General features: G+C 40.4%; 1 protein-coding gene across 1 annotated transcript in view; it reads left to right on the top strand.

Annotated features, from left to right (window-relative positions):
- Window positions 1-27,927, top strand: part of phyhiplb (phytanoyl-CoA 2-hydroxylase interacting protein-like b) — a 56,502-nt gene that overhangs the window by 25,536 nt on the left and 3,039 nt on the right. Inside the window, exons 2-4 of the mRNA XM_041209051.1 lie at window positions 12,850-13,046; window positions 19,184-19,358; window positions 23,128-23,245. Of these exons, the coding sequence (XP_041064985.1) occupies window positions 12,850-13,046; window positions 19,184-19,358; window positions 23,128-23,245 (490 nt within the window). The remainder of the gene's footprint in view (window positions 1-12,849; window positions 13,047-19,183; window positions 19,359-23,127; window positions 23,246-27,927) is intronic.

Raw genomic sequence — 27,927 nt, 5'->3', positions numbered from 1 at the left:
GTGAGAAAGATGAAGTTTCAGTTGGATTGGTTGGCTCACAATATGACAGACATCTGGGTGAGGATGAACATTTCCTCAGCTAACACTATTGAAACTGGTTATTCATTTGCTGTTAATGGCAACTTGCATCATGTTTGCCTACATAAAAATTCAAAAAAGGTTTTGTTGGATATGAAGAATTTTCAGACATTCTGATAATGTCCTAAGAAATAGAAACTTTCATCCATCTGTATCATAGCACTGTATTTGCTTATCGGTTTTAACGAGGACCGTGTTTCTACTATGATCCTTGGAGTAATTGATTTGTCACTGTAAAGAACAGTGATCTCTCCACTGTGTGCATTAAATGATGACTAAAAGCACAATATTGCATTGTGTTGTAATGCTGTTCACTTGGCTTTTAATTGTGGAACTTTATTTATTCATTCATGCATTTACTGGCATGTGACACTGCCAGTTTGAAGTAGTATATTTAACTAAAATTGGAGCACTATGTTCAGCTTGTGTTGCTAGGAAGATTAATGAAAGCGTCCTCTGTTTATCAGAACAATGATAGTCTAATGTCTTACCAGATGACGAAATATTATTCTTTTGGTGGGAAATATTTAGATTCCGAGCACATATCGTTTTGACAAAGCTATTTTCATCTTATCACTCTGCATACAGGAATTTGCATTTGAACTTTATAAAAATGCACTTTAAATAATGGCTTTTCATCAATTAAATTATGTGAAGTTGAAACTGTGCATTACGTGCACAACATTTGATATTGCCGTTGTTAATACTAGATAATTTTGTTCTGATTACATAATAACTATGATTGTTTTAGAATTGTTTTTGTTAGTGTTAAGATCCTTGGCCAGACCCCGGAACATGGGAGAGATATGGTTAGGGACTAATAATGTGTGTTTAAGTAAATAAAGCTTGAGATTCAAGATGCTTACTGAGTGAATAAACCCACAAGCTTCCAGGAGTTTGAAGAAACAAAAATAAACTTTACTATACAAGGTCAGAAAGGTGAAACAATTTACAAATCTGTCTCATACTGTAACATTCAGGGTAAGTATGAAGTCTGATTCCATGGATTTCTCAATGCCGTCACCCAGATGTCTGTCATATTGTGAGCCAACCAATCTGACTGAAACTTCAGCTTTCTCACGAGGGTTTCCAATTTCCACTTTGAAAGATCTCTCCTTGGAATTCTGTCCAAAAGTCACTCCCGCTTGGATGGCACATGTCACATGGTTTCAATCTCCCCTTCCGAGATTCTGTCCCCCTGGATTCCTGAGTACACTCAAACACTAGCTTACAAGCATGATTTCAGTTCTTTGGCCGCACCAAGCAAAATACCACTGCTCCAAAGAGGTACTTTGCCCCAGTGGCCTGCAGTGTGGAGTCACCAACATTCAGCTGCCACCTTAAATCTTCAGGGCTGCTTCTGTTTGATTACCAGGCTTCCCTTGAGCCCTTTTCTCAGCTCCTTGGAGCTAACAGCGTCATTCTGGCTGCATGGAGCTTCTGCCCCTTGCTCTTGACTCTTCTGAAACTAACTGACTGCCAACTACTGTTCACTGACCCTTGAACTGACCTGGTGACCTATCAAAACACTCCCAGAGGGTCCCACCCCCTTACCATTCAGGAACCAATGTAACAAACATCTTGTACCTTAAATGTTACAATTTCCACAGACTGCTAATTTAACACCCGGGGCACACAGATCAATGGATCTCATGACACATGTAACTCAAGTTTCCTTTCTTGTTGCTCTGGTTTGTACAATTTCAGCTTCACACAATTTAACTGATTTTACTCTTTGTTTGTTTATACTCTCCTACCCATTTTGTGGATGCCCTTTAACCCTGACATCTTGCGTGTCCTCTCTTTTTCATGGTCTCAGTTACAGGCAAGGCAATCTCTGACCGTCTCTTTGCATTCCACATCACCCACTCTCCTTACCCTTTCCACTCACTTACTTCTCACTAGTTCTTCCCCAAGTTGATTATAAATGCACTTTCAAATTCTCAATTACCTTTGTTTTACATCTTCCCTGAGCTCACCTTATCCCAGAGAATCAGCTTTTTGCTAATTGATCCCATTCTCAAAAGTGCTGACCATCCAATTCCTTTCTGGCTGCCATTCTAGCTTATATTACAAATAGTTCTCTTTCTTTAAAATCCCCTCTCTTTAAAAACCACAACTTTACAAACAACCACCTCTCCTCCTTTAAGGGTTAGAAGGCTGGGAACAGATGAGGCCCGTGGAGAATATAAAGAAAGTAGGAAGAAACTTAAGCAAGGAGTCAGGAGGGCTAAAAGGGGTCATGAAAAGTCTTTGGCAACCAGGATTAAGGAAAATCCCAAGGCCTTTTATACATATGTAAAAATCAAGAGGGTAGCCAGGGAAATGGTAGGCCCACTCAGGGACAGAGGTGGGAATCTGTGCATGGAGCCGGAAGAAATGGGAGAGATACTAAATGAGTACTTCTTATCAGTATTCACCATAGAGAAGGACTTAGCAGTCGATTTGTCTAGAGAGGAGTGTGTAGATAGCCTGGATCATGTTGAGATCAAAAAAGAGGACGTTTTAGGCGTCTTGAAGAATATTAAGGTGGATAAGTCCCAAGGGCCAAATGGGATCTACCCCAGAGTACTGAGGGAGGCAAGGGAGAAGATTGCTGGGGCCTTGACAGAAATCTTTGTATCCTCACTGGCTACGGGTGAGGTCCCAGAGGACTGGAGAATGGCCAATGTTGTTCCATTGTTTAAGAAGGGTAGCAGGGATAATCCAGGAAATTACAGGCCGGTGAGCCTTACATCAGTGGTAGGGAAATTATTGGAGAAGATACTTTGTGACAGGATTTGGTACCATTTGGAAGCAAATGGGCATATTTGTGAGAGGCAGCATGGTTTTCTGAAGGGGAGGTCGTGTCTCACTGACTTGATTGAGGTTTTCGAGGAAGTGACAAAGATGATCGATGATGGATGGGCAGTGGATGTTATATACATGGATTTCAGTAAGGCCTTTGACAAGGTCCCTCATGGCAGACTGGTACAGAAGGTAAAGTCGCACGGGATCAGAGCTGAGCTGGCAAGATGGATACAGAATTGGCTTGGTTGTAGAAAACAGAGGGTAACAGTAGAAGGGTGCTTTTCTGAATGGAGAGCTGTGACTAGTGATGTTCCGCAGGAATCAGTGCTGGGATCTTTGCTGTTTGTAGTGTACATAAATGATTTTCAGGAAAGTGTAACTGGGCTAATTAGTAAGTTTGCAGAAGACACTAAGGAGGAGTTGCAGATAGTGAAGAGGATTGTCAAAGGAAACAACGGGATATAGATTGGTTGGAGACTTGGGCGGAGAAATGGTAGATGGAGTTTAATCCTGACAAATGCGAGGTAATGCATTTTGGAAGGCCAAATACAGGTAGGAATTATACAGTAAATGGCAGAACCCTTATTTGCATTGATGGGCAGAGGGATCTGGGTGTACAGGTCCACAGGCCACTGAAAGTTGCAATGCAGGTGGATAAGGTAGTCAGGAAGGCATATGCATGCTTGCTTTCATCGGCAGGAGTATTGAGAATAAAAGCTGGAAAGTCATGCTGCAGCAGTCTAGAACTTGGTTAGGCCACACTTGGAATATTGGAATTCTGGTCTCCACATTACCAGAAGTATATGGAGGTGTTGGAGAGGGTGCAGAGGAGGTTTACCAGGATGCTGCCTGGTCTGGAGATTATTAGCTATGAGGAGAGGTTGGAGAAACTCGGATTGTTCTCACTAGAGCGACGGAGATTGAGGGGCGACTTGATAGAAGTTCACAAAATTATGAGTGGCATGGACAGAGTAGTCAGAAGCTTTTTCCCAGGGTGGAAGAGTCAATTACTAGGGGACATAAATTTAAGGCGAGAGGAGAAAACTTTAAGGAGATGTGCAGAGCAAGTTTTTTATGCAGAGGGTAGTGAGTGTCTGGAATTCGCTGCCAGAGGAGGTGGTGGAAGCAGGAACGATAGTGGTGTTTAAGAGTTTAAGAGGCAGCTTGACAAATACATGAATAGGATGGGAATAGAGGGATACGGACCCCAGAATTGCAAAATGTTTTAGTTTGACAGGCAATATGATCGGCGCAGGCTTGGAGGACTGAAGGGCCTGTTCCTTGGCTGTACTTTTCTTTGTTCTTTCTTTGTTCTTTCCTCATACAATTGTATGGTCACCTTTTAAATTTTTACTTACCTTCCCCGAAACCTCCAAATTTGAATCTTTCCAATCAGGTTTCTAACCCTGTCACTGCAGTGAAACCATCCTGACCAGAGGCACAAATGACTTCCTCTTGACTGGTACATTTTTTTTCTCCCCATCCTTGTCAACTTACCCAGCTTTTGATATGGCTGATCATACTATCCTCCTCCATTGCCTCTCCATTGTTTAATTCAGTGGGCCTACCTTGCTTAGTTCCACTTTTACCCCACAGCTTGTAACCACAGCATATCCCGCCTTTGCTCTGTTACCTCTGGGACCCCCACCTGTGCCCCCCCCAAACTCCCCTCCAAAGAATCTATGCTGGTTGTCTGTTCTTCCCTGTCTATATACTGCCCTTTGGTGACACCATCTGCAGACATGTACCAGCTCTACCTCTCCAACATCTCTTCTGATCCGTCCAATGTTTTTGTGCTGTCAACTGCTTAATATTTGAGGAGCTGCAGTTTCATCCAGTTAAACATCGGGAAGATTTCCCTAAGACTGAAGCCATCATCTTTGGCTCCCACCACAAGCTTCCTATCCTTTGATTTTATTACATTCGTCTGCTACTGTTTGGGTCGAACCAGACTGTTTGCAACTTTGGAGCCTTATCTGATCCCTTACTAAGATTCTGACCCCATATCCTCTACATCAGAAGAAAACACCTAGTTCTACCTGGGTAACATTGCCTCATGTGCTGCTGAAACTTTTATCCATGCTTTTGTGACCTTCAGGTTCGACTGATCCAGTGCTGTCCTGGTGGGCTGTCATCCACAGCAATTTATAACCTTCAGTTTATGCAAAATTCTGCTGCACGTATCCTAGTCTACAGCAAGTCCCAGTCACCAATGACTTCCACCCTTGATCCTGGTCCTCCAGCACCTCCTATTTAAAATTCTCAACCAGATGTTTAAGTCTCTTTGTGGCCTCAACCTTCACTATCGCTGTAACCCTGTACAATCCTATAACTCTCAAAGAAGTTGGCTTTCTTCTAACTCTCACCTCCTGTGCATGCCCCCATCTCCTGGTCTACCATTGGCATTTGTCTTCAGGCATCTAAGATCCAATCTCTGGAACTCCCTTCCCATACATCTCTATCTCCTTCTTCGTCCAAGATGCTCCATAAATCCACCTCTGACCAAGCTTTTGGCCATCTGTCCTAATATCTCCTTCTCTGACTGGTATCCATTTTGATCTGATTACATCTCCATGTAGTGACCTGGCATGTTTTTCTTCATTAACAGCACTATGTAATTGCAAGCTGTTGTCTTTACAATATTTTATTGTACTAAATTGTAATATGGAAAATAGATGAACAACTATTTAAATCAGTAAATTATTTTTGGTTTTTCCCCAGAAGTCCTTTATATAAGAATTTATCAAGGAATATACTTTCCCCCTTTTTACTGCTGCCCTATCCAAAGCAATTGTCCAACATTTTATCACTTTGCATGCTTACCCTAGATGTTTGTACTACAGATTGGGTCAAAAACTTGCATAAGAGCAGAATAGGCCATACAGCTCCCTTGAGCCTGCCCTACCATTCAGTAAGATCATGGCTGACCTTCCACCTGAACTCACTTTCCTGCCCGATCTCCATATGCCTTGTTTCCCTGCGAGTCCAAAAATCTATCGATCTCAATTTTGAATATACTTAACAACTGAGCATCCACATGCCTCTGGGGTAGAGAACCCTAACAATTGAATGAAAAAATACTCATAATTTCAGCCCTAAATGCCTAATGCTGGATACTGAGACCAGCCCTCCTTAATTCTAGACTCTCCAGCCAGGGGAAGCGGCCTCTCAACATCTACCCTGTCAACCCACTCAGAATTTTTTATGGGCAGGATTTTGCCCTTGGCGTGGGTGCTCGGCAGGGATGGGCGGGGGCAGTCGGGAAGCTGACCGCTGCTTGTGATCAGTTCCGCACCACAATTTCACGTGGGCGGGCCAATTAAGGTCTGCCCTGCATGAATCACGAGCAGCAGCGCTGAGCATTGCCTGTGCGGGTTGGGGGGGGGCGGGGGGAGAGAGAGCCAGGCCTAGTGCACAGTTTGCATATGCATGAGAAACAGCGTTTCAATCTCCCTGAGGCATGGAGCTGCCTCGGGGAGAATAAAGCACTTTGTAAAAAAAGAATAAAAATTTAATAAAACATGTTTTTAATTCAAGAAGAAACTTTTTATTAATGCTTATTTGCTTTGGGAATCTCATCCAGCTCGTGGATGAGGAGGCCGCTTGGCCTTTTCGCCTGCCTGCCAACCATTAGGTTGGACAGGCAACCTCAATTTGAATTTAATTAGATTGTTAATGGTCTTAATAGACCTCTCAATTATCAGCGGATGCGCAGCCAACTCTGGTGCATGCCTGCCAAATGAAACATCGCAAGACTGCGCGATGACATCAGGATATACGCCCAACGTCATTGCATGCATTTTATGCTCGCGCCCACACACCAAGCGTAATATTCTGCCCTATGTTTCAATGACTTCAGAGAGGACAACTCTTTCATCCCAGAAATCTATCTGGTACACCTACTCTAAGGCAGGTGTGCAGACTAATATTGTACACGGTACTTCAGGTGTGGTATTACCAAAGAACACCTGAACTTATCTCACACTGAAAGCTTAAAGTGGCTTCAGACTGTAAATCCTTCCAGTACAGCTTAGTTACATGATGGTGTCAAAATCTCAGGTACTTCAGCTGTGGTCTTACCAAAGGACACCTGAACTTGTGTCATGCTGAAAGCTTAAAGCAGCTTCACATTGTAAATCCTTCCAGTACAGCTTAGTTATTTAGCATTTTTTCATTCAATTGTTGGGGTTCTCTACCCCAGAGGACTGTGGATGCTCAGTTATTAAGTATATTCAAAATTGAGATCGATAGATTTTTGGACTCTCAGGGAACCAAGGCATATGGAGATCAGGCAGGAAAGTGAGTTCTGGTGGAAGGTCAGCCATGATCTTACTGAACGGCAGGGCAGGATCAAGGGAGCTGTGCTGTACTTAGGTGTCAAAATTTAAGTATGTGAAATGGATTGCATGATGGGCAATTCTTTATCACAGAGATGTTGAAAATTGTGAAATGTTTACATGAAGAACAAAAAGACATACAGAAGGACAGATTCGAGCTGAAGGATGACAATGAATTTTAAGCTTTGACTCCTTGTAAAGAAATTACACTGAATGTAATAGATTATGAGAGCATGTGAAGAGTGAAGCTGGAAGGGGAATATAGGCACAGTGTGATGAGCTCTCCTGAATGCTGCTGTTTGTAAGAAATTGATAGCTATACAGTGGGCTTTCTGGATAATTGGCAAGAAGCAGTTAACTTGACATGTCTTTCTACTTACAAGGATTCCAGCAAGAAGTATCTTTATTTCAACATCCTCAGCATGAAAGTGTCTTTGCAAGCTACTACTATCTGGTCTGATATTAACCCCCAGAATCTTCATCAAGTACCTCTCAATAATAGGATTGACCAGCACAATATAGCTTGTTAGAGTCCTTGTAGAGCATAAACCCTTGCAGAGCATAATTCAAATTACTCTTCACATTTGTTTATAGACTTTGTCATCAACCGGGAGTAATTCCAGTTACAATCAACACATGATTTGCCCTTTATGCCAGCACAGTCCCAGGTGGAAATGGGATTAATGTCATTGTTGGTGGATCAGTTTAGATTAATGCAGTGTTCTTCTCTGACATGAGGCTTCAGGCTTTGCGTACAATAGCACCTGGATATACCAGAAGTACCAACAGCTGCTGCCTTTGTCATATTTCGTCTGTGAGCATTCATATGGCCTGTGTGACTGAAGCTTCTTGCAAAGATGTTAGAGACCATGATATTTTTGTGTCATGCAGTAGTAGATACAAGGCATTATAGGAAGAATTTGGGTGCTAATGCTTCCTTCAGGGTGGAGGCCCACCCAGGGAGTAGGTTAACCATTAAATATGGCACACTCCTCCACCTTGTAGCATTTAAGTCATCTAGAACACAGAGCAGTTCATCTGGTTCTTAATCACTTTGAACACAATGATAAGACACTTAGTCACATCGTGTGGTTTGACAGCTTTCTGCTCCATAGTTCTTCAACATGTTGTCACCTCCCAAGATCCGTCCCCGTCTTTGCCGCAACTCCATGTTTGAACCCCTCCAGTCATATTTCACATGAATGGTTGCAGCACAGGATAAGGCCATTTGGCTGTTGTTTTCAAGAACAACTTACCTAGCTCTGCTCCCCTGCCCTTCCCCCATAGCTGCATATTTCTTCTCTTCAGGTGCTTATCCAATTTCCTTTTGAATGCCTGATTGTATCCACCTCCGTGAAACCCTGAGATTTTAAGCATTTGCTGCACAAAAAAATTAATGTTACTTGGTGTCCACTGGTTTTTCATCCTTCCACCGATGGAAGAGTTCTTATCTATCCTGTCTGATGGTTTTGAACCCCTCTTTCAAATCTTGTCTCAACCTTCTCTTATCTAAGGAGAAAAATCGCAGCTTCTATAATCTGCCCATATAACCGAAGTCCCTCACTCCTAGAACCATTCTTGTAATTATTTTCTGCACCCTCTCTAAAGCTTTCACAGCCTTCCTAAAGTATGATGCCCAGAATTAGACACAAAACTGCTGTTAAGGTTGTACCTACCAGAGTTTTATAAATGTTTGTCATAATGTCCTTGTTTGTGGACTCTAAGCTTCTATTTATAAAGTCCAGCATTCTTTAAGCCTTGTTAACTACTTTCTGAACCTGCCCTGCCACCTTCAACAATTTGTGCACATACACCCCCAAGTCTCTCTGTTTCTGCATCCTCTTTAGAATTGTGCCCTTTATTTTATATTATCTCATCTATTTTTTTTACAAAAATAGACCAGTTCATAACTTCACTACATTAAATTTTATCTGCCATATCCTATGTGACAGTGATAAACTATCCCTTCTTATGCATCACGGTGTATCTGCAGCCTTGACACAGTTGACCACACCATCCTCCTCTAACACGTCTCCTCTGCCATCCAGCTGAGTATAACCACCTTTGCTTGATTCCATTCTCATCTCTTTGGTCATAGCCAGGGAATCACCTGCAGTGACTTCTCTTTTATGCTCCAGCATCATTAGCTTTGGAGTACTTCAAAGATCCGTACATTGCCCCGTCTTATTTCTCATCTACATGATGCCCCTTGGCGAGTTCATCTGAAAACACATCATCAAGTTCAACATGTACGCTGACAACATCCAGCCTACCTCACCAACCCCTCCAGTCTCTGATTTGTGACGCTGCTTGTCCAACATTTGGTTTTAGATAAGCAGAATTTTCCTCCCAACTAAATATTGGGAAGACCACTCCACAAACTGCATTTCTTAGACACTGACTCCACTCCTTTCTCGGGCCACTGTCTGTGATATTGTTTATTAATATGGCATCCTATTTGATCCTGAGCTGATTTTCCACCTGCTCCACCAAAATTTGCCACCTTCCACCTCTGTAACATTGCCTGTTTCCAGCCCCTCCTTTTCTCATTTCCTGCTTAAATCCATTACACATGCCTTTGTTGCCTCTAGACTTGACTATCCAATGTTCTCCTGGCTGGCCTCCCATTGTTTTCAACCTTCATGAAGTTCAGCTCATTCAAAACTATGTTTCCTATCCTCTAACTCTCAACAAGACTCATTAACTCCCTCTTGTCACTGGCCTGAATTGGCAACTGATCCAGCAATGCCTCAATTTTTAAATCCTTATTCTCGTTTTCAAATCTTTCAATGTCTTTGCCTCTCGCTATCTCTCCAGCTCCTTAAGCCCTATAATCCCCTAAGACCCCTTGAGCTCCTCCATTTCTGGCTTCTTGTGCATCTCTGATTTTAATCACTCCACCATTGGTGGCCGCCCCTTCAGCTGTCAGGGCTGTGGAATTCCCAACTGTAATCTGTATGTCTCCTTGCTCTCTTTCTTTTAAGATACTCCTTAAAACCTACCTCTTTGACTAAGTTTGTCATTAGAAAATCAAAATAATGCAGATTCTAGAAATCTGAAATAAAGGTGGAAAATGCTGAAAATACTCAACATGTCCAGCAGCACCCGGGAGGGAGAAATAGCATCCTGTTTGATGACCTTTCGTTGTTCCTGTAATTTTTTATATGGTTTGATATCAAATTTGGCTAATATTATGACTGATGTAGTTGGTAAACCAGAGTCATTTGAAAATCCCAGAGGGAAACTTTAAGTAACCTATAATTTTAAGTGTTATGTTTGAGATGCGACTCTAAATTCAGGCATCAGACCATCAGTTCTCAAAGTTTTACATTAGACTAAATGAAACATTTTATTAATTTTCACAGGTTAAAACATATATACATATGGCTACAAATTACTACTATCTTAACTTTTAACAAATTCCCAAACTAATCTCCATTAAGGCAGCAGCAATCCATAGACTTAACCAAAGACCAGGCAAAGTATTTTCACCTTAAGAATTCAAAATGAGGTTGTTGGTTCCTGTGGAGCCAGTTGAAGGCTTGCAGCTGCCTTTTGATCTCACATTACCTCTGCTCTGCATACCCGAAAACTACTGAAGTTATACCTACTGCCGCTGATTGAATGCAAATTCTCATTGTATCACCAACTTCTGAACTAAACCTCCCTAACAATAAAACCCCTTTCATAGTAACCAATTTTATTAGTAATATAAACATATTGCTTGGTAGTTGCTAGAAAGGCACCAGTTTTCACCCCACTTGAATGTTCTATGCAAAAGATGTAAATGCACGCTATCTTGCTTACATATTAAAACTAGTACACATCGGGAGGCAGGAGGCGGAGCCGTAGCTGATGAGACTGCTAAGGTGCAAAATGCTCAAACTGGAGGTGACACCATCTTTGGTAAAATCATTTGCAAAGAAATTCCGTGCGACCTCCTGTATGAAGACGATAAGTGTATCGCTTTTCATGGTATTCAACCACAAGCTCCGACACACTTCCTAGTGGTCCCCAAGAAAGCTATTGCCTAACTGTCTAAAGCAAAAGACTCTGATTCAGAGCTTCTTGGACACCTGATGATCATTGGTAAAAAAACGTGCATTGAAGTTGGGCTTAACAAACGGCTACAGGCTCATTTTGAACAAAGGCCGAGATGGTGGGCAGTCTGTCTATCATGTTCACCTCCACATATGTGGTGGGCGTCAAATGCTTTGGCCACCAGGTTTATTGCTACTTGAATGTTACTTGACCTCAAATAAATAATGCAGCCTCTTAAATAAAGAACATGTTACATGCAGAATATGGTGTGCCAATCTCAAAAAACCATTACTGTTTTCTTTTTATGTTTCAATTGCTGTAAAGCTTACAAAATAAATTCAGTTCCTAAGGGGAAAAAATCAAAGCACCCAGACTAGCTGGCTTTAATCCAGTTAAGACACACCCACAGACTAAACCTTTATTTTAGAAGAAAAATATTTTCCAAAATATTATATACATTAATAGCTTCATGACGTTTGATACCAAACTTCATTTGATAATGCCGTAAAGCACCTTGGGACATTTTGCAATGCTAAAAGTATGTGAATGCAAGTTGTTGTGCCTGTTCCATTACTGCATCAATGGAGTCAAACTCGGGTTTCTGTTTAGTTTATTCAGAACTGTTGTAAACTGAGTTGGCATGACTAAGACTGTGTAGATAACAATTTATTTTATTTAGTTTATCTTTTTAACATAGGTTTATGGAAAAACATATGTTGCTAGATAATTAATGGAATGTATCACCTGAGGTTATCAGATGGACTGGTTATCAATCACCAAGTAGCTTAACCCAAGTTCCGATCACCTCATTGATCCCTGTCTAGAGTAAGCTATGAATCTGTCTGTGCAACAGCTATGTGGAACAATCTCTACACCATTGCTAAAGATATGTGCTGTAAAGGCTGGATCTTATTAATACAACTGTGCAGGTTTTGCCACCACTGCAGAGAGAATGAAACAAGATGAAAGTTAAAAAGTCCAGGACTATGTTAAGACTGGTGTACAAGGCATCATTCACTAATGGAATGAAAAGATAAGGATGGTTAAACAACATCTCTCAGCCAAGCAAGCTTTGATCCAGACAATCTATGAATTGAGATTGTGTAAATTGTTATTTAATTCCTTTGCTTGATGTAGATTTAAAGCCAAGCTGTGACTGAGAAGGAAGATGTGTATTGCCCCTAATCTCAGTATTTTACTTTTAATGATTAATTCTTTTGTGACTTATTTTGTTAGAGGACTTTCATTCCTTCCAAGCCGTAGGATTTACATCAAGTGTTAAACATTGTAAGATTACTTTTAAAATTGTTAGGTTCTATTGTCGAGTTTGTGTCCTAATTACTCTATGAGGTGAGTTGACAAACATCTTGCCATTACCACTGGATACTACACTGAACTACTGTGCCGCTGCAAGGTCCAGTATCCATTCAAACTTACTGCTGGAATTTTTGCACTGCACCATGCAGGAGAGCAGATAATGCTTGAATTGAGAACCAGAAATTCCTTTTATCTTCCTCCATTGTGATTAAGTTGTTTTGTGATCCATTTTATGTAACTTTATCATCAATACTATCAAAGACATTTGCATTTTATTTTTGCACAGGGAACAAATCGCAAGACAGTGGCATTGCAGAGATGGAAGAGCTTGCTGTTCCACACAACATAAAAATAAGTAATATCACATGTGATTCCTTCAAGATCTCATGGAGCATGGATCCAAAATACAAAGATCGTATCACACATTACTTTATTGATCTTAATAAGAAAGAAACCAAGAATTCAAATAAATTCAAGCACAAGGTAAAGTACTCTAATATAAAAATTTACTTAGAGTTTTAAGATATAAAATTATTTGATTTTTCATGGAGCAAAGTTGTTTTACAAAATAATGCTACATATTTCTACATGCATTGGTTACAGTGAAAATTGATAAAGCAGATTCTCTTAAAGAGGAAAGATATTCTGTTAAATTATGAAATAATCTTAAATATAAAGAATTATGCCAGTATGTTTTAGTTACTGTTGATGTGCCTTGTTTCTGTGTGTTAGAGTTTTTGATTCGAAGCCCTCGGGAAGTTGATGTTTTGTGCAAGATTTTTCCTAATGAGGTATATGACAACCTTTGACCCAGAAACAGCGCTAAGGAAAATTTGTAAATTTTAAAAAATGTCGAGGGAATCTGTAATTGTTTTTAAGAATGTTTGAACAGGTCTTTTAAGAGTTTGCATCAATTGCAAAGGAATCAACTATAATTTTCTTGGACTACGAGAAATATGGATCCATGTGACCTTGCAAACCTTGAAGCAGAACCAGCAGGGAGGAAGTTAAGATATGAAAGCTATGTGGCCAGACACAAAGTTCTGGAGTGGGAGCACAAAGAAGACAGACAAACTGTAAAGAAAACAGGGGAACTGAAGTCAGAAGATGGTCAGCATAGATGCAAACAGAAGGAGATAGACACAGATAGAAAAAGGAACACAGAAATTGTGTGAGGCCAGTAAAGCTCTCTGCAAAAAGGGCAGTTTTCTGGTTGGCAGTAAAAAGAAAAGTAAAATTTCAGAACCTCTTGGAGAAGTGACATATGAGTGAATTAAACGGGACTGAATCCTAAACGTGATGCAAATAACTCAGACATGTGAAAGAATTGAGAGTATGTATCAGAGGTCCGGATTGTGAACCATGTATTTTTTAGTGGTCGGTTGAAAAGGATCTCTGGAAAGCGACACCATCAGGACTGATGTGATCTAAATGAGATAGGGTTCATAGACATGCGCCTTGTTGGTATTCACTGTATTCGGGGACTTTGGATGAAATACAGCTGGCAGATGAAATACAGTAGCTCAAGGGCTGAATGGATTGAGTGGAAAAATAAGAAATCTTCCGTACCAGGGGCCGAGTTAGAGAACTTTGGAACTGCATGTGGTGCCACGTTTGTGTGGAGACTGATGTGAGTGCTCGTGGTTATGTAAGATGTATCTTTGTTGTATCAACTATTTTAAATTAAATTCACCTTTTCATTTACAGTATAATTTGCCTGTTAATTCATATTTAATTTATGTTGATTCTGATTTGTGTTAAAGTAAAAGTTATAAAAAGTGAAATCTTGTTGGCAATTTCTTCATTTGGAGTCATTTAGCAAGTTTGGTCATTTTTAGTTTAAAGTTTCCTCATGGGGCTCGTAACAGTGTAATAAGAGATTAGGTTACGTTTGTAACCTAATTTGTACTAGAACTGGGGAAAGCTGCCTGGAGGCCAGTAACCACTATTATGTACCAAACGTCTGGAGAGAACTCAGTGAGTATCTGCAATGCAAGTCCTGCGTAGATGCTCAGTTTCAAACATGCCTTGGTATGGTTTCAATGATTAAATGATTTTGAAAGTTTTCTTCTTAACTGTAATTTGACTTCTATAAAAATTCATAATTCTTCAGAGGAATTATCACTTAAGAATACCATCCTATGAAGAATGCTGTGCCATGTGTTACCTGGATCAGATGAACCTCCTCTTGTCCCTCCCTAATTTAACACACATCACATATTCTGTGTCATGCAAATTAAGTTTTCTCCTGGCATCAGTTGTAGCTTGTCCCTGTCGATTGGAATGGCGAGTTCAAGCAGCTTTGAGGAAATTACCAGCCACCCCAAAGATACTAAAGAGGGATGGATCAGGAAACAAAACTGGCACTTGGGTCAGGAGACAGAGTAGGAAGCAATGAATAACTCAACCAGAGGCAAATATATTAAGTTGGTTTTCAAGCATGATGTAGAAAGCAAGTATTACTCTTAGAAGTGTGAGCTATATGTAAGACTTCTAATATATTGATTACAAATGAATTGCAATGGATATTGTTCCACATATTGGGGAATGAAATGCTGTGATCACAATGTGTCAGCATTACAAGCATGTTCTTTTTGTATGTGTTTGATATTATTGCCCACAGAGATCAAAGTCTCTGCCCATTGTTATAATACATTTTTGGTAAAATAGACAACAAATGGAAGAAAATGTTTTTAGGATCTGGCAATTAAATGGTTATATTCCTTGTGACACTTTTTGTTTAATTTTCTCATCTGCTATTTTAAAGCAAGATTTAAAAAGTCACAAAACGTTATTTAACAATGCAATCTGGAAAGCTTACTCAGGCTGTGATTGCTGCATCAAGATGTAATTACAATTATTGATGAATGTAATAAATGTATTACTTGAGTCAGTGCTTTGGCACAGCTGTTAACAGACCATCTGGGACTGCAGCTTGTAATTTCTGCTCCCAGTCACTCACTGTACTGGTATAATTTGGTCAGCCGACAGTGGAAAATGGATAGGTGTTTTGTTTTGCAGGATCACCACCCTTTTTTGTGTGCAACCCATTTCTGGTGGACAGGGTAACAATAAGGCGCCAATAGTGTGGGGATTTCAATTATACTAATATAGACTGGGATAGAAATAGTGTAAAGGACAAAGAGGGGGAGTAGTTTCTAAAGTGTATTCAGCTGAATTTTCTTGTGTAGTACATTTCTGACCCAATGAGGAAGGAGGAATTGCTAGATCTTGTTCTGAGGAATGAGGTGGGTCAAGTGGATCAAGTGTCAGGGGAACAATTAGGGAACAGAGATCAATGTATTATAAGGTTTAGGTTAGCAATAGAAAAGGACATGGACTAATTCAAAGTAAAATTGGACTGCCAATTTCAATGGGTTGAAAACGGATTTCCCCTGGGTAAATTGGAATCCAAGGTTGGCAGGCAAAACTGTAATTGAACAATGGGCTGCCTTTAAAGAAGAGATAGTTCAGTTACAACTGTGGTACATTGCTGCTTGGGGGTAAAGGTAAGACAGCCAAAGCCAGAGGTAACTGGATGACAAAAGAGATAAAGAATAAGATGAAGCAGATAAAGGGTGCAGGTGACAGGTGCTTAATTGAGAAGCAGGTTGAATATAGGAAGTTCGGAGAGGAAGTGAAAAAAGGAAGAAGAGGAGCAAAGTGAGAGTAGGAGAAGGACTGACAGCCAACATAAAAGGGAATTGTAAAATCTTCTATGGGTCTATAAACCTTTATATACACAAAAAAAGGATAGTATGAGGAAGACTGGGACGATTAGGAACCAAAAGGAAGAACTACACTTGGGAGCAGAGAGTGTGGTGGAGGTATTGAATAATAAGCACTTTGCATTTGCCTTTACCAAGGAAGAAGATGCTGCCAAAATCATAGTGAAAGAGGAGGTAGCTGAGACACTGAAAGAGCTAAATATAATAAAAGCGGGGTACTAGAAAGATTGGCTGTACTTAAAAGTTGAGAAGTCACCAGGACTGAACAGAATGCATCCAAGGACGCCGAGAGAAGTAAGGGTGGAAATTGCAGAGGTACTGGTCACAATTTTCCAATGCTCCTTAGATAAAGGGATGGTTCCAGAGGGCTGAAGAATTGCTAATGTTGTTCAAAAAAAGGTGTAAGAATAACTACAGGCCAGTTCGTTTAACCTCAGAGGTGGGGAAACATTTAGAAACGACGATAATCCGGGACAAAATTAACAGTCACTTGGACAAATGTAGACTAACTAAGGAAAGCCGGCACATGGGAACACCACCACCTGGAAGTTTCCCTCCAAGCCACAAACCATCCTGACTTGGAAATATATCGGCTTTCCTTCACTGTCACTGGGTCAAAATCTTGGAACTCCCTTCCTAACAGTACTGTGGGTGTACCTACACCACGTGGATGCAACAGTTCAAGAAGACAGCTCGCCACCATCTTCTCAAGGGCAATTAGGGATGGGCAATAAATGCTGGACGCCCACATCGCATGAACAAACATATAAAAAAGTGTTAAAAGCAAATCATGTTTAACTAAATTGACTAAGTTCTTTGATGAAGTAATAGAGAGGGTTGATGAGAGTAATAGGGTTGATGTAGTGTACGTGGGCTTCCAAAAGATGATTGATAAAGTGCCACATAACAGGTTTGTAAGAAAAGTTAAAATGCATAGAATAATAGAGGTAGTTGCAACTTGGATGTGAAGTTAACTGCGTGACAGGAAACAAAATGTTGATAAACAGTTGTTTATTGGACTGGAGGAAGGTATACAGTAATGTTCCTCAGGGGTCAGTGTTAGGACCACTGCTTTCCTTGACCTACATTAATGACATAGACTTGGGCACAATTTTAAAATTTCCAGACAACTCAAAACTTGGAGCTGTGAGGAGGACGGTGATAGACTTCAAGAAAATGTAGCCAGACTAGTGGATTGGGCGGACACATGGCAGATGCAATTTGTTGCAGAGAAGTGTGAAGTGATACATTTTGTAGGAAGAACAAGGAGAGGCAATATAAATTAAAGGGTGCAGATCTAAAGGGTGTACATAAAACCCATAGTTGAGTCCATCTCCACTACACTCTAAGGCAATGTATTCCAGATTCCTACTACTTGCTTCGTAAAAAAATGTTTTTCCTCGTGTTGCCTTTCGTTCCATTGTCAATCACCTGAAATTTGGTTCGTGACTCTTCTGCAAATGGGAACAGTTCCACCTTATCTACTCTGTTCAGACCCCACATGATTTTGAGGGCCTCTATCAAATCTCCTCTCAACCTTCCCTTCTCTAAAGAGAGCAGCCCCAACTTCGCCAATCTATTCCTGTAACTATAGTCTGTTATCCCCAGAACCATTCTTAATTGTTTCTGCAACCCTTTCCAATGCCTTCACAGCCTTCTTAAAGTGTGGTGCAGAATCGGACACAGTACTCCAGTTGAGGTTGAAGGAGAATTTTTCACTACAACTTCCTTGCTTTTGTACTCTTATGTCCCTATAAAGCCCATGGTCCCAGGGATGAGGGACCTCAATTAGTTGGATAGATTGGAGAAGCTGGCTTGTTCTCCTTAGAGAAGGTTTAATGACGGTGTTCAAAATCATAAGGGATAGATGGAACAGAATAAATAAGAGAGAAATTGTTCCGATTGGCAGAAAGGTTTAGAACCAGAGGACACAGATTTACAGTGACTGACAAAAGAAGCAAAGGCAACATGAGGAAGAACTTCTGTATGGAGTGAGTGCTTAGGATCTGGAATATGCTGCCTGAAAGGGTGCTGGAGACAGATTTAATTGTGACTTTCAAAGGGATTTGAGTAAGTACCGAAAGGGAAAATAAAATTACAGGGCTACAGGGAAAGGGCATGGGAAGGGGCGAGCTAAATTGTTCTTGCGGAAAGTCAACATAGACATGACAGGCCAAATGGCCGCCTCCTGTGCTGTAACCGTTCTATAATTCTACATCAGATTTTCTGTAATTTCCACCTTGCTATTGCCAATTCATATCCTCACTGGAATGATAATATGTAGGACTTGAGTTCCAAATCCTCAGGTCAATAAATAATTCTTTCAGACCCTTCGGCTTGCAGTGACTTCTTCTTTGTACTACTAATGTTGCTCCTCCTCACTCTTTGCCACCTAATGCACTTTCTCTGGTTCACTGTCACCCATGAGGTGAATGTCTCTGAGATAGTGCTTGGGAAGTTGGGGTGAGTAACAGTACATGCTGGAAATTGCTGGCATTGTTGAAGTCTGAGGAGCAGAGTTCAGTATGGTTGCCTGAGGAGTGAAACTCAATAAGTAGAAGAACTTCTGAGGGCTTCTTAATGTGTTTCCTGACATATAATGCAAGGTAACAAACCAAGACAAATTGAGTATCAGGATGAAGCCTCAGTTGTCACATACCTTCTTACTTCCCCATGTCTGACTTGCTCAATGGCTCCAGGTTTGTAATCTGTTTTGCAACACAATTTCTGTGGACAAAGAAGTATTTCAACAACCTATAGCTTCTATTGAACTGAAAATTTTTGAAACTTGAATGCCTCAGGGATGATGTTATCTTTGATGATGAGCACCGTATCATCTGCAATGTAAATGCTTGATCTATTTGAGAGATCAGAGTTCCATTTCTTCTGCAGGATGTTCCTACTAAACTGGTGGCAAAAGCAGTTCCTCTGCCAATGACAGTGCGTGGCCACTGGTTCTTGAGTCCCAGGACAGAATACACCGTGGCTGTTCAGACCGCATCAAAGCAAGGTGATGGAGATTATACAGTTTCTGACTGGAGTGAAGTTGTGGAATTCTGTACTGCAGGTAAAATCATATTATAATGAATTTCTTAAAAAGGCCTATTCAGGCAAAAACATTCTAACTCTTTCCAGGCTACAATAAGATTCTTACAAAAATCCCGTCATTTATCTTTATTGCTTTATCTTTTTCTGGCTTGATTTGTCATTTGTTACAGGAAGCATCAATGGAACGATGACACCAAAATTTTATGTGACATGTGATCTTTGCCTCTCCCATATAACATTAATGCCAGTCCACAGCTCATTTTCTCAGCAGCTGTGGTTGTGTTTCTTCTAGCAGAAAATACTCTCAAACCAATTTACCAGCTTTAGAATGTGCTAACTTTCTGGTTTACTAAGTAACTATTACTTGTACCGCAGGTTACCTAACAAAATGAACTGAGAACTGATCTTTGATTTGGTGTACCATGAGATTGGTGGAGTTGACCCCATGACTTCAGAGAGTATAAAATTCTTGAACTGACATTGTCCTAGTGATTATTTTCCAAGGATGGAAGTTTGTAAAAGATAAAAATACATCTAGGGTGAGGAAAATCATTAAGACTATAAAAACTAGGAGCTGGAATGGAACACTTCACCCTTTGAGCCTGCTCTGCTATTCATTGAGATAATGATCTTTATCTCAACTCCACTTTCCTGCACTATCCTCATACCCCAAATTCCCTTCATACCCAAAAATGTATCAACTTGAATCTTGAATATACTCAACAACTGAGCATTCACACCTCTCCAGGGTAGAGAACTCTGAAGTTTCGCAACCCTTTGAGTGAAGAAATTTCTCTGTCCTAGATGGCCAACCCTTTATCCACAGAGTATAACACCCATGATCTAGATTCCCCAGTCAGGGGAAACATTTTCTCAGTATCCACCTTGTCAATCCCTATTCACCTTGTCAATCCCCCTAAGAATTTTATGTTTCAATCAGATCACCTCTTACTCTTCTAGACTCCAGGAAAATAGGCATATTTGGGCATCCTAATTTAAAGATTTCACTGTGCTGAGAAATCCACAAGTAGAGGATCTGTTTGATATGGATTGTGCACACTCTCTTCCTATAATGTCACCCTGTGCTTACTTAAACACATTTTCTGTCCTTTTGTTCCCCCGCTTTTTTTGATTGCCACAACATAAGCTGTTTTATATGAAAGAACAATTGCAAAAATATTGTAATTTGTCAAGTAAACCAGGCATGAATCTTTGACTTTAAAAGCAGAAGATGCAAGCTTTTTTAAAAATGCTAAGCGTTTCCTGTGTACTCTGCAAGAATATAATTTTGGGGCCTGCTATATCTGTCAAAAATTTTCAAATAGAAGGAAAAAAACCTTCATCTCATTTTTACCAATATAATTGAGTTTAAATGCATGATACTGCCTTTCACATGAAGAAAAGGGTGAAAACATTTAATTCATGGTCATGTAGAAACAAGACAATTAAGAAAGCAGGAAAAGCTGCAGGCAGTGGACCTTAAACCAGAAGCCAGCACATCAGCAGAAAGCTTAGAAATTGGTAAAGGATGTGGATCAAAGCAAGCTGTTAGCTGACAAAAGCAAAATACTGCTGATGCTGGAAATCTGAAATAAAAATAGAAAATGCTGGAAAAACTAAGCAGGTCTGACAGCACCTGTGGAGAGAAAAACAGATTTAACATTTCAAGTCCATATGGCTCTTCTTTAGAGTAGCTAGCATGTTTCAGTTCAGGGATCAGTCAAGCAGAGGAGCAAGGGGACAACTCAAATGCAGTTCCATTAATCAATGAGGATGAAAGCTGAAGCTGTTTCTACAATGGAAGGCTGATCTATAACACAAATTTTATTCCAGGATAGCAAATTGAAAACCTTAGAAGAACACAGAGTCGATGATGCTAGTTCTGTAAGTTAGTGAAAGCACCAAGGCTTTCTATTCAAACTCTGGGCAGTGGTACTTTACGACATAGGAGGAGGCTGGTTGGTGCATTGTGGCCATGCTGATCCCGGTCTAGAGCAATCCAGAGATCTTTCCATTGTTTTGCCCTCTTTTGCTATAAAATCTCACTCTGTAGGGAGTGAGAGCTTGATCACAGTAGTTTGACTGAGCACTAGAAATATCTGGGAACAAAAACATATTACTTTTTATGGTTATTGAAAATAACAGCTACCTTGACTACACTTCCTTACACCCTGCTTCTTGGAAGGACTCCATTCCATTCTTCCATTTTGTCATCACGTCTGTTATAGTGATGCAACCTTCCATACCAGAGCTTCTGATAGATCTTTCTTTTTCCTCAATCGAGGATTTCCCCTCTTCATGGTTGACAGGACCCTCGACCATGTCTGTCCCATTTCCCACTCTTCTGCTCTCACCTTCCTGTCCCTCCCAGAACCGCGATAGACTCCTTGTCCTCACTTTCCACCCCACCAGCCTCCATATTCAGCAGATCATCCTCTGCCACTTCTGCTAACTCCAGCATAATGCCACTACCAAACACATCCCCTTCTACATTCTGAAGGGACTGTCCCCCCCTGGTCCAGTCCTCAATCGTTCCCAACTTCTGGTGGCCTATCATTTTAATTGTCTACCTTCTTCACATGCTGAAGTCTGTGTCCTCAACCGACACAGTGCTTCACTGAAGGTCAATGCAAGCTGGAGGAACAGCACTTCACCTTTAGTTTTGACACTTTGCAGCCTTCAGGATTCAACATTGAATTACACATTTTCAGATCATATTTTTCTGTCCCCCATTTTCTCCTCTTTACAAGTTTTGATCTTTTGTTTTAACCTCTTGTTCTTGCTTTCAGATAACAGCTTTTCATTACTCTGCCATTCACTCCTCACGACACAGCTTGTGTTTTACTTGCCCCATTGCCACACCCTTTGGCCCTGCATCACCAACTCTTTATTATTTAATCTATCCATCTTCAACGCTATCACATACCTTTCCTTTTGTTCTTTTGCTATTCTCCCCCATTTCACTGCTTAAAACCTAACTTGCCCAGTACTGATAAAAGGTTATTGTCCTGAAAAATGGGCCCAGATCTTCCAGTCCCAGTAGCAGTGAATAGCAGATGTTTGCCATTATTGAGAACTGCAATGGAATTGGAAGTTTTAGAGAGCCAACTTACACCAGAATCCCAAACTTGCAGTTTGCCAGAAATAGCCCCCACTGGGTTCTGTCAGTGCGTAAACTTGGGCTGTTTATATGGGACCTAGCTCACTTTTTAACCCAGATTTATTTAGCACAGTTCCTAATAGGCATAAAACCTTCTCAGAGCAGCCCTTTCAATCAGGAGGACCTTCAGACTCCCATTGCCCCTGGTGCTCACCCCCTCAAACTTCCTGTTCACCTCTACTTCTTACCCCTCACAAAGCCCCCACCCCCACCCTTCCCCCAACGGCATCCACAGCTCACCCCTTCCTTTGTCGTACCTGGTTCACCCTCCTCTATCCCCCACTCCCAACATCCCAAGCACCTTATTTCCACCACAGCTTTGCCACTGATGAAAAGACCCAGGTCACGTTAATGTTGTTTCTCTCCCCACAGATGCTGCCTGATCTGCTGAATATTTCCAGCATTTTCTGTTGTGATTACAACAGAAAATGTTTGCTTGTTCTTTGTTTTTGGACAAGCAACAATTGATTTTGATGCTTTCCCCTCAAAGTAATGTTTTCATGTACATGCCATTAAAATTAAACTTGATCTTCAAACCATGCCAATATAATTTTCAGTATTTTAATTTAGTATAACTTTGAAACATAATGCAATGTTAGTAATAAAATGCCATTTTATTTTTCTGTAGACTATTCCAAGGTTCACTTAACACAGTTGATGGAAAAAGCTGAAGTGATTTCAGGGCGCATGTTGAAGTTTTCAGTTTTCTATCGTAACCAGCACAGAGAATATTTTGACTATGTTCGGTAAGAAAAATCACAGGAAAAGCCACCTTCATTCCTGTTGTTAAAGTTGAGAAAAGTGTTTGTTGCTACATCTTTATGAGACCACTGAGGAGAAGAATGATTTTTAATAAAGCTGTGAATCACATCTTTTTAATGATAATTATGCATTATGGGGAAAAGTGTGTGCGAGGCAGTAAATTTATCATATTTGGCGGTAACTACATACAGATATTTCCTGCTCTCTGCAGAAACAAGGCATTAACAATTCTTTTATAGTCTTAATTCACTGCCAGTGATAAGTTTGGGTTGTCTAGTCGTAAGTGAGGTAAAATGACGCCGAAATAGAGTGCAGATTGCAAGCAGAGTGAGCTGATACGAGTTTAGTGGGTGGGGAGTTTAAAGTATCAATACCTTCCTAAAAATCTGGTCTGCAGTTAGCATTTAACTGGTGTTTACTTAAAGTAAGTTAATAAACTAAAGTAAGTTTCTTCCAGCCTTAGGTAGGGATAAACAAGTTGTACTGAAGAGCAGCTAATTAGTTAATTGGCTAAATAGTCCAATCTAGTTGTTGTAGTCTAAACTCCAAAGACCATAAATATAGAGGCCTGGGTGCAGCTTTGAAAATGGAGTGTAGATTGCAAGAAGAGTGAGCTGGTAGGAGTTGCTCTTTCTTTCCTGCTTTTTTATTTCTTTGGTGCACCGGAAGAGGCTGGTTAGTGAGTAACTAGTAAGCCAATTAGGAATTAAGAAATGTATAACTCTTAGTTGAAAGTAGTACTAGTATTTAATAAATACAGTAAATTGTAATATATATCGGGATTAGCCTCATAATTAAGAAAGTAATTAAATTGAATTGATTAAATAACTTAACAATGGCAGGATAAGTGTTGTGTTGCAGCGGTGGAATGTGGAAGGTCCTGGACACCAATACAATCCAGGACAAACACGTCTGCAGAAAGTGTAAGCAACTAGAGGAATTCCAGATCAGGATTATTGTTCCAGAAGCAGAACTGTAGATGCTGTGCAACATCGGGGGGGTGGAGGGTAGAAATACCTGAACACTTTGCACCAGAACACAGTTACACTTCTTAGGTTAGGGTCATTTATTTTGGTCAGTGATGAGTGATAGGAGGGTGTGACCATGAGTGAGGCAGGCAAAGGGACCAAGCAGATAGTAGTGGAAGAGCCTCAGACTTTGCAGTTGTCACACAGGTTTGAGGTGCTTGCAAACTTTGTGACGAAGTGAGGTCTGTAGGGTGGATGAGTGGACTAGCCATGGCACCATGGTACAGGTAACTGTTCGAGCGAGGGGAGCAAAAAGGAATTTAGTGGTAGTAAGGGACAGTATGGTCAGGGGGATAGACACTACTCTCTGCAGCTGAGAGCGAGAATCCAAAAGGCTGTGTTGTCTGCCCTGTGCCAAGGTTCGGGATATCTGCTCAGGGCTGGAGAGGAACTTGCAGTAGGAAGAGGTGGATCCCGTCATCGTGGTCCATGTAGGTATGAATGACATAGGTAGAACTAGGAAAGAAGTCCTGCAAATGAGAAGCTAGGTATTAAATTAAAAAGCAGAACCGCAAAAGTAATCTGGATTATTAACTGAGTCATGTGAAAATTGGTGTAGGGTAAATAAAATTAGTGAGATGAACGCAAGGCTCAAAGACTGGTGTGGGAGAAGTGGGTTCTGGTTCATGGCGCACTGGCACCAGTACTGGCGAAAGTAGGGCTGGACTGTTGGGATGGTCTACACCTGAACAGTACTAGGACTAGTGTTCTAGCGAGCCACATAACTAGGGAAGTGGAAAGGGTTTTAAACTAAATAGTGGGGGCAAGGGATCAAATTTGGGAAGATGTTGCAAATCAAAGAGTAGAGGCAAGGCAAGAAGAGAAAAGTATTAATATGGAAAATAATAAACAGACTGTGACAGGAAGGGACAGAGTGCAAATCTAAGAACAAATCAGCAGATAAGGCTAGAGTTACAAAAATAATAAACAGACAAAACTAAAGGCTCTGTATCTGAATGCACATAGCGTTTAAAACAAAACAGATGAACTGAGTGCAAATAGAAATAAATAAGTACGATCTGATAGCCATTACAGAGACATGGCCGTAGGATGACATTGATTGGGAACTGAAGATTGAAGGGTACATTACACTTAGGAAGAACAGGAAGCTAGGACAAGATGGAGGGTGGCTCTGTTAATTAATGATGCTATTAGCACAATAGAGAGGGAAAACGTAAGTTTGGGAAATCAGGATATAGATAGAATTTAGGTAGAGATGAGAAACAATTAAGGCAAGAAGACACTTGTGGGAATAGTGTACAGCCCCCTTAACAGTAACCACACAGTAGGATGGGGTTTAAAGGAAGAAATAATGGGAGATTGTCAGAAAGGTACAGCAATAACATGGGGGATTTTAATCTATACATAGGCTGGAAAAATCAGACGGGAAAAGATAGCCTAGATGAAGAATTCATAGAATTTTCGGGGTGGTTCTTTGGAACAGTGTGTTCTAGCGCCAACCTGAAAACAGGCTAAACTAGACCTGGTATTGTGCAATAAGATAGGATTAATTAATGACCTCAAAGTGAAGGTGCCCCTAGGTAGCAGCGATCATAATATGATTAAATTTGACATTTAATTTGAGGGAGAGAAGAGTAAGTCTAAGACTAGTATTTTAAACTTAAATAAGGCAATTCTGAAGGCAAGAAAGCAGAGCTAGCTAAAGCGAACTGGCAAATTAGGTTAAGGGATAGGTCAGTAGAAATGCAGTGACAATAAGCTGATATTTCAGAATACACAGAATAGGTACATTCCAACGAGAAAGAAAAATTTCAAGGGGAAGACCCACTAACCTTGATTAACTAAAAAAGTTAAAGATAGTAGCAACCTTAAAGAAAAAGCATATAATTGCGCAAAGATGGGCGGCAGATCAGAAGATTGGACAAAATATAAAAAACAGCAAGGAATGACTAAAATATTAATGAGGGAAAAATTAGAGTATAAGAGAAAGCTAGCTAGAAATATAAAGACAGATAGTAGGAGTTTCTTTAGATATTTTAAAAATAGTTAATAAAGTTGGTCCTATGGAAAGTGAGTCTGGGAATTAACATAGAAAATAAGGGAATGTCAGATGAATTGATTAGTATTTTGCATTTGTCTTCACTATGTGATGATCCAACGTACCAGAAATAGCTGTAAATGGAACTCAAGAAAATTACAATCACCAGGGTTATGGTCAGCCGCAGCTCCAACAATTTACTCTGTACAAGTCCCTGGGTCCAGATGGACTTCATCCTAGGGCCTTAAAAGAAGTGACAAGTGAGATAGTTGGTTTTACTTTTCCAAAACTCCCTAGATTTGGGGATAGTTCATTCGATTGGAAAATAGCGAATGTAACTCCTTTATTCAAAAGGGAGAGAGACAGAAAACAAAAAAACTACAGGCCAGTTAGCTTAACATCTGTCAAAGGAAAAATGTTAGAAGCTATTATTAAAGACACGATAGCAGGGCACTTAGATACATTCAAGGTAATCAGGCAGAGTCAGCATGGTTTTGTGAGAGGGAAATCAAGTTTAACCAATCTATTGGCATTCTTTGAAGAATTAGATTGTACTGTGGATAAAGGGATGTACTGTACTGTGGATATACTGTACTTAGATTTCCAGAAGGCATTTGATAAAGGTGTCACAACAAAGGTTATTGCGGAAAATAAAAGCTCATGGTGTAGGGCATGGAAAGAAGATTGGCCAGCTAAGAGGAAACAGAAAAGGCATACAGGGTCATTTTCTGGTTGGCAAGATGTAACAAGTGGAGTGCCACAGGGATCAGTGCCTGGACCTCAACTGTTTACAATTTATATAAATCACTTGGAAGAAGGGACCAAAGGTATGGTTGCTAAGTTTGCTGATGACACAAAGATAGGTAGGATGGTAGGTTGTGAAGAAGACAGAGTGCACAAGGGGATATAGATAAAGTGGTTGGACAAAAATCTGGCAAATGGAGTAAATTGTGTAATATGGGAAAATGTGAAATTGTCCATTTTGGCAGGAAGAATAAAAAAGCATACTATTATATAGTGAGAGATTGCAGAACTCAGATTCAGAGGGATCTGGATATCCTAGTGCATGAATCACAAAAAGGTTAATATGCAGGTACAGCAAGTAATTAGAAAAGTTAATAGAATGTTATTGTTTATTGCAAGAGAAATTGAATACAAAAATGGTGAGGTAATGCTTCAGTTATACAGGGCATTGGTGAGATCACCTCTGGTGTACTGTGTACAGTATTGGTCTCCGTAGTTAAGGAAGGATGTAATTGTTGGGAGCGGTTCAGAGAAGGTTTACCAGATTAGTACCTGGAATGTGCAGGTTGTTTTACAAGGAGAGGCTGGACAGGCTAGGCTTGTATCCACTGGAGTTTAGAAGACTAAGAGGTGACTTATTGAAACATATAAGATCCTGAGGGGTTTTGACAGGGTGGATGTGGAGGGGCTGTTTCCTCTTGTGGGAAAATCTAGAACTGGAGGCCATTGTTCAAAAATAAGGGGCCAGCCATTTAAGGCAGAGATGAGGAGAAATATTTTCTCTCAGAAGGTTGAGAGTCTGAAATTCTCTTCCTTAAAAGGTGGTGGAAGCAGAGTGTTTGAATATTTTTAAGGCGGAGCTAGATAGATTTTTCATTCACAAAGGGGTGAAAAT

This window comes from Carcharodon carcharias, chromosome 17 (assembly GCF_017639515.1).
Source record: "Carcharodon carcharias isolate sCarCar2 chromosome 17, sCarCar2.pri, whole genome shotgun sequence".
Taxonomy (NCBI): domain Eukaryota; kingdom Metazoa; phylum Chordata; class Chondrichthyes; order Lamniformes; family Lamnidae; genus Carcharodon; species Carcharodon carcharias.
This window is presented reverse-complemented; position numbering and strand designations above follow the sequence as displayed.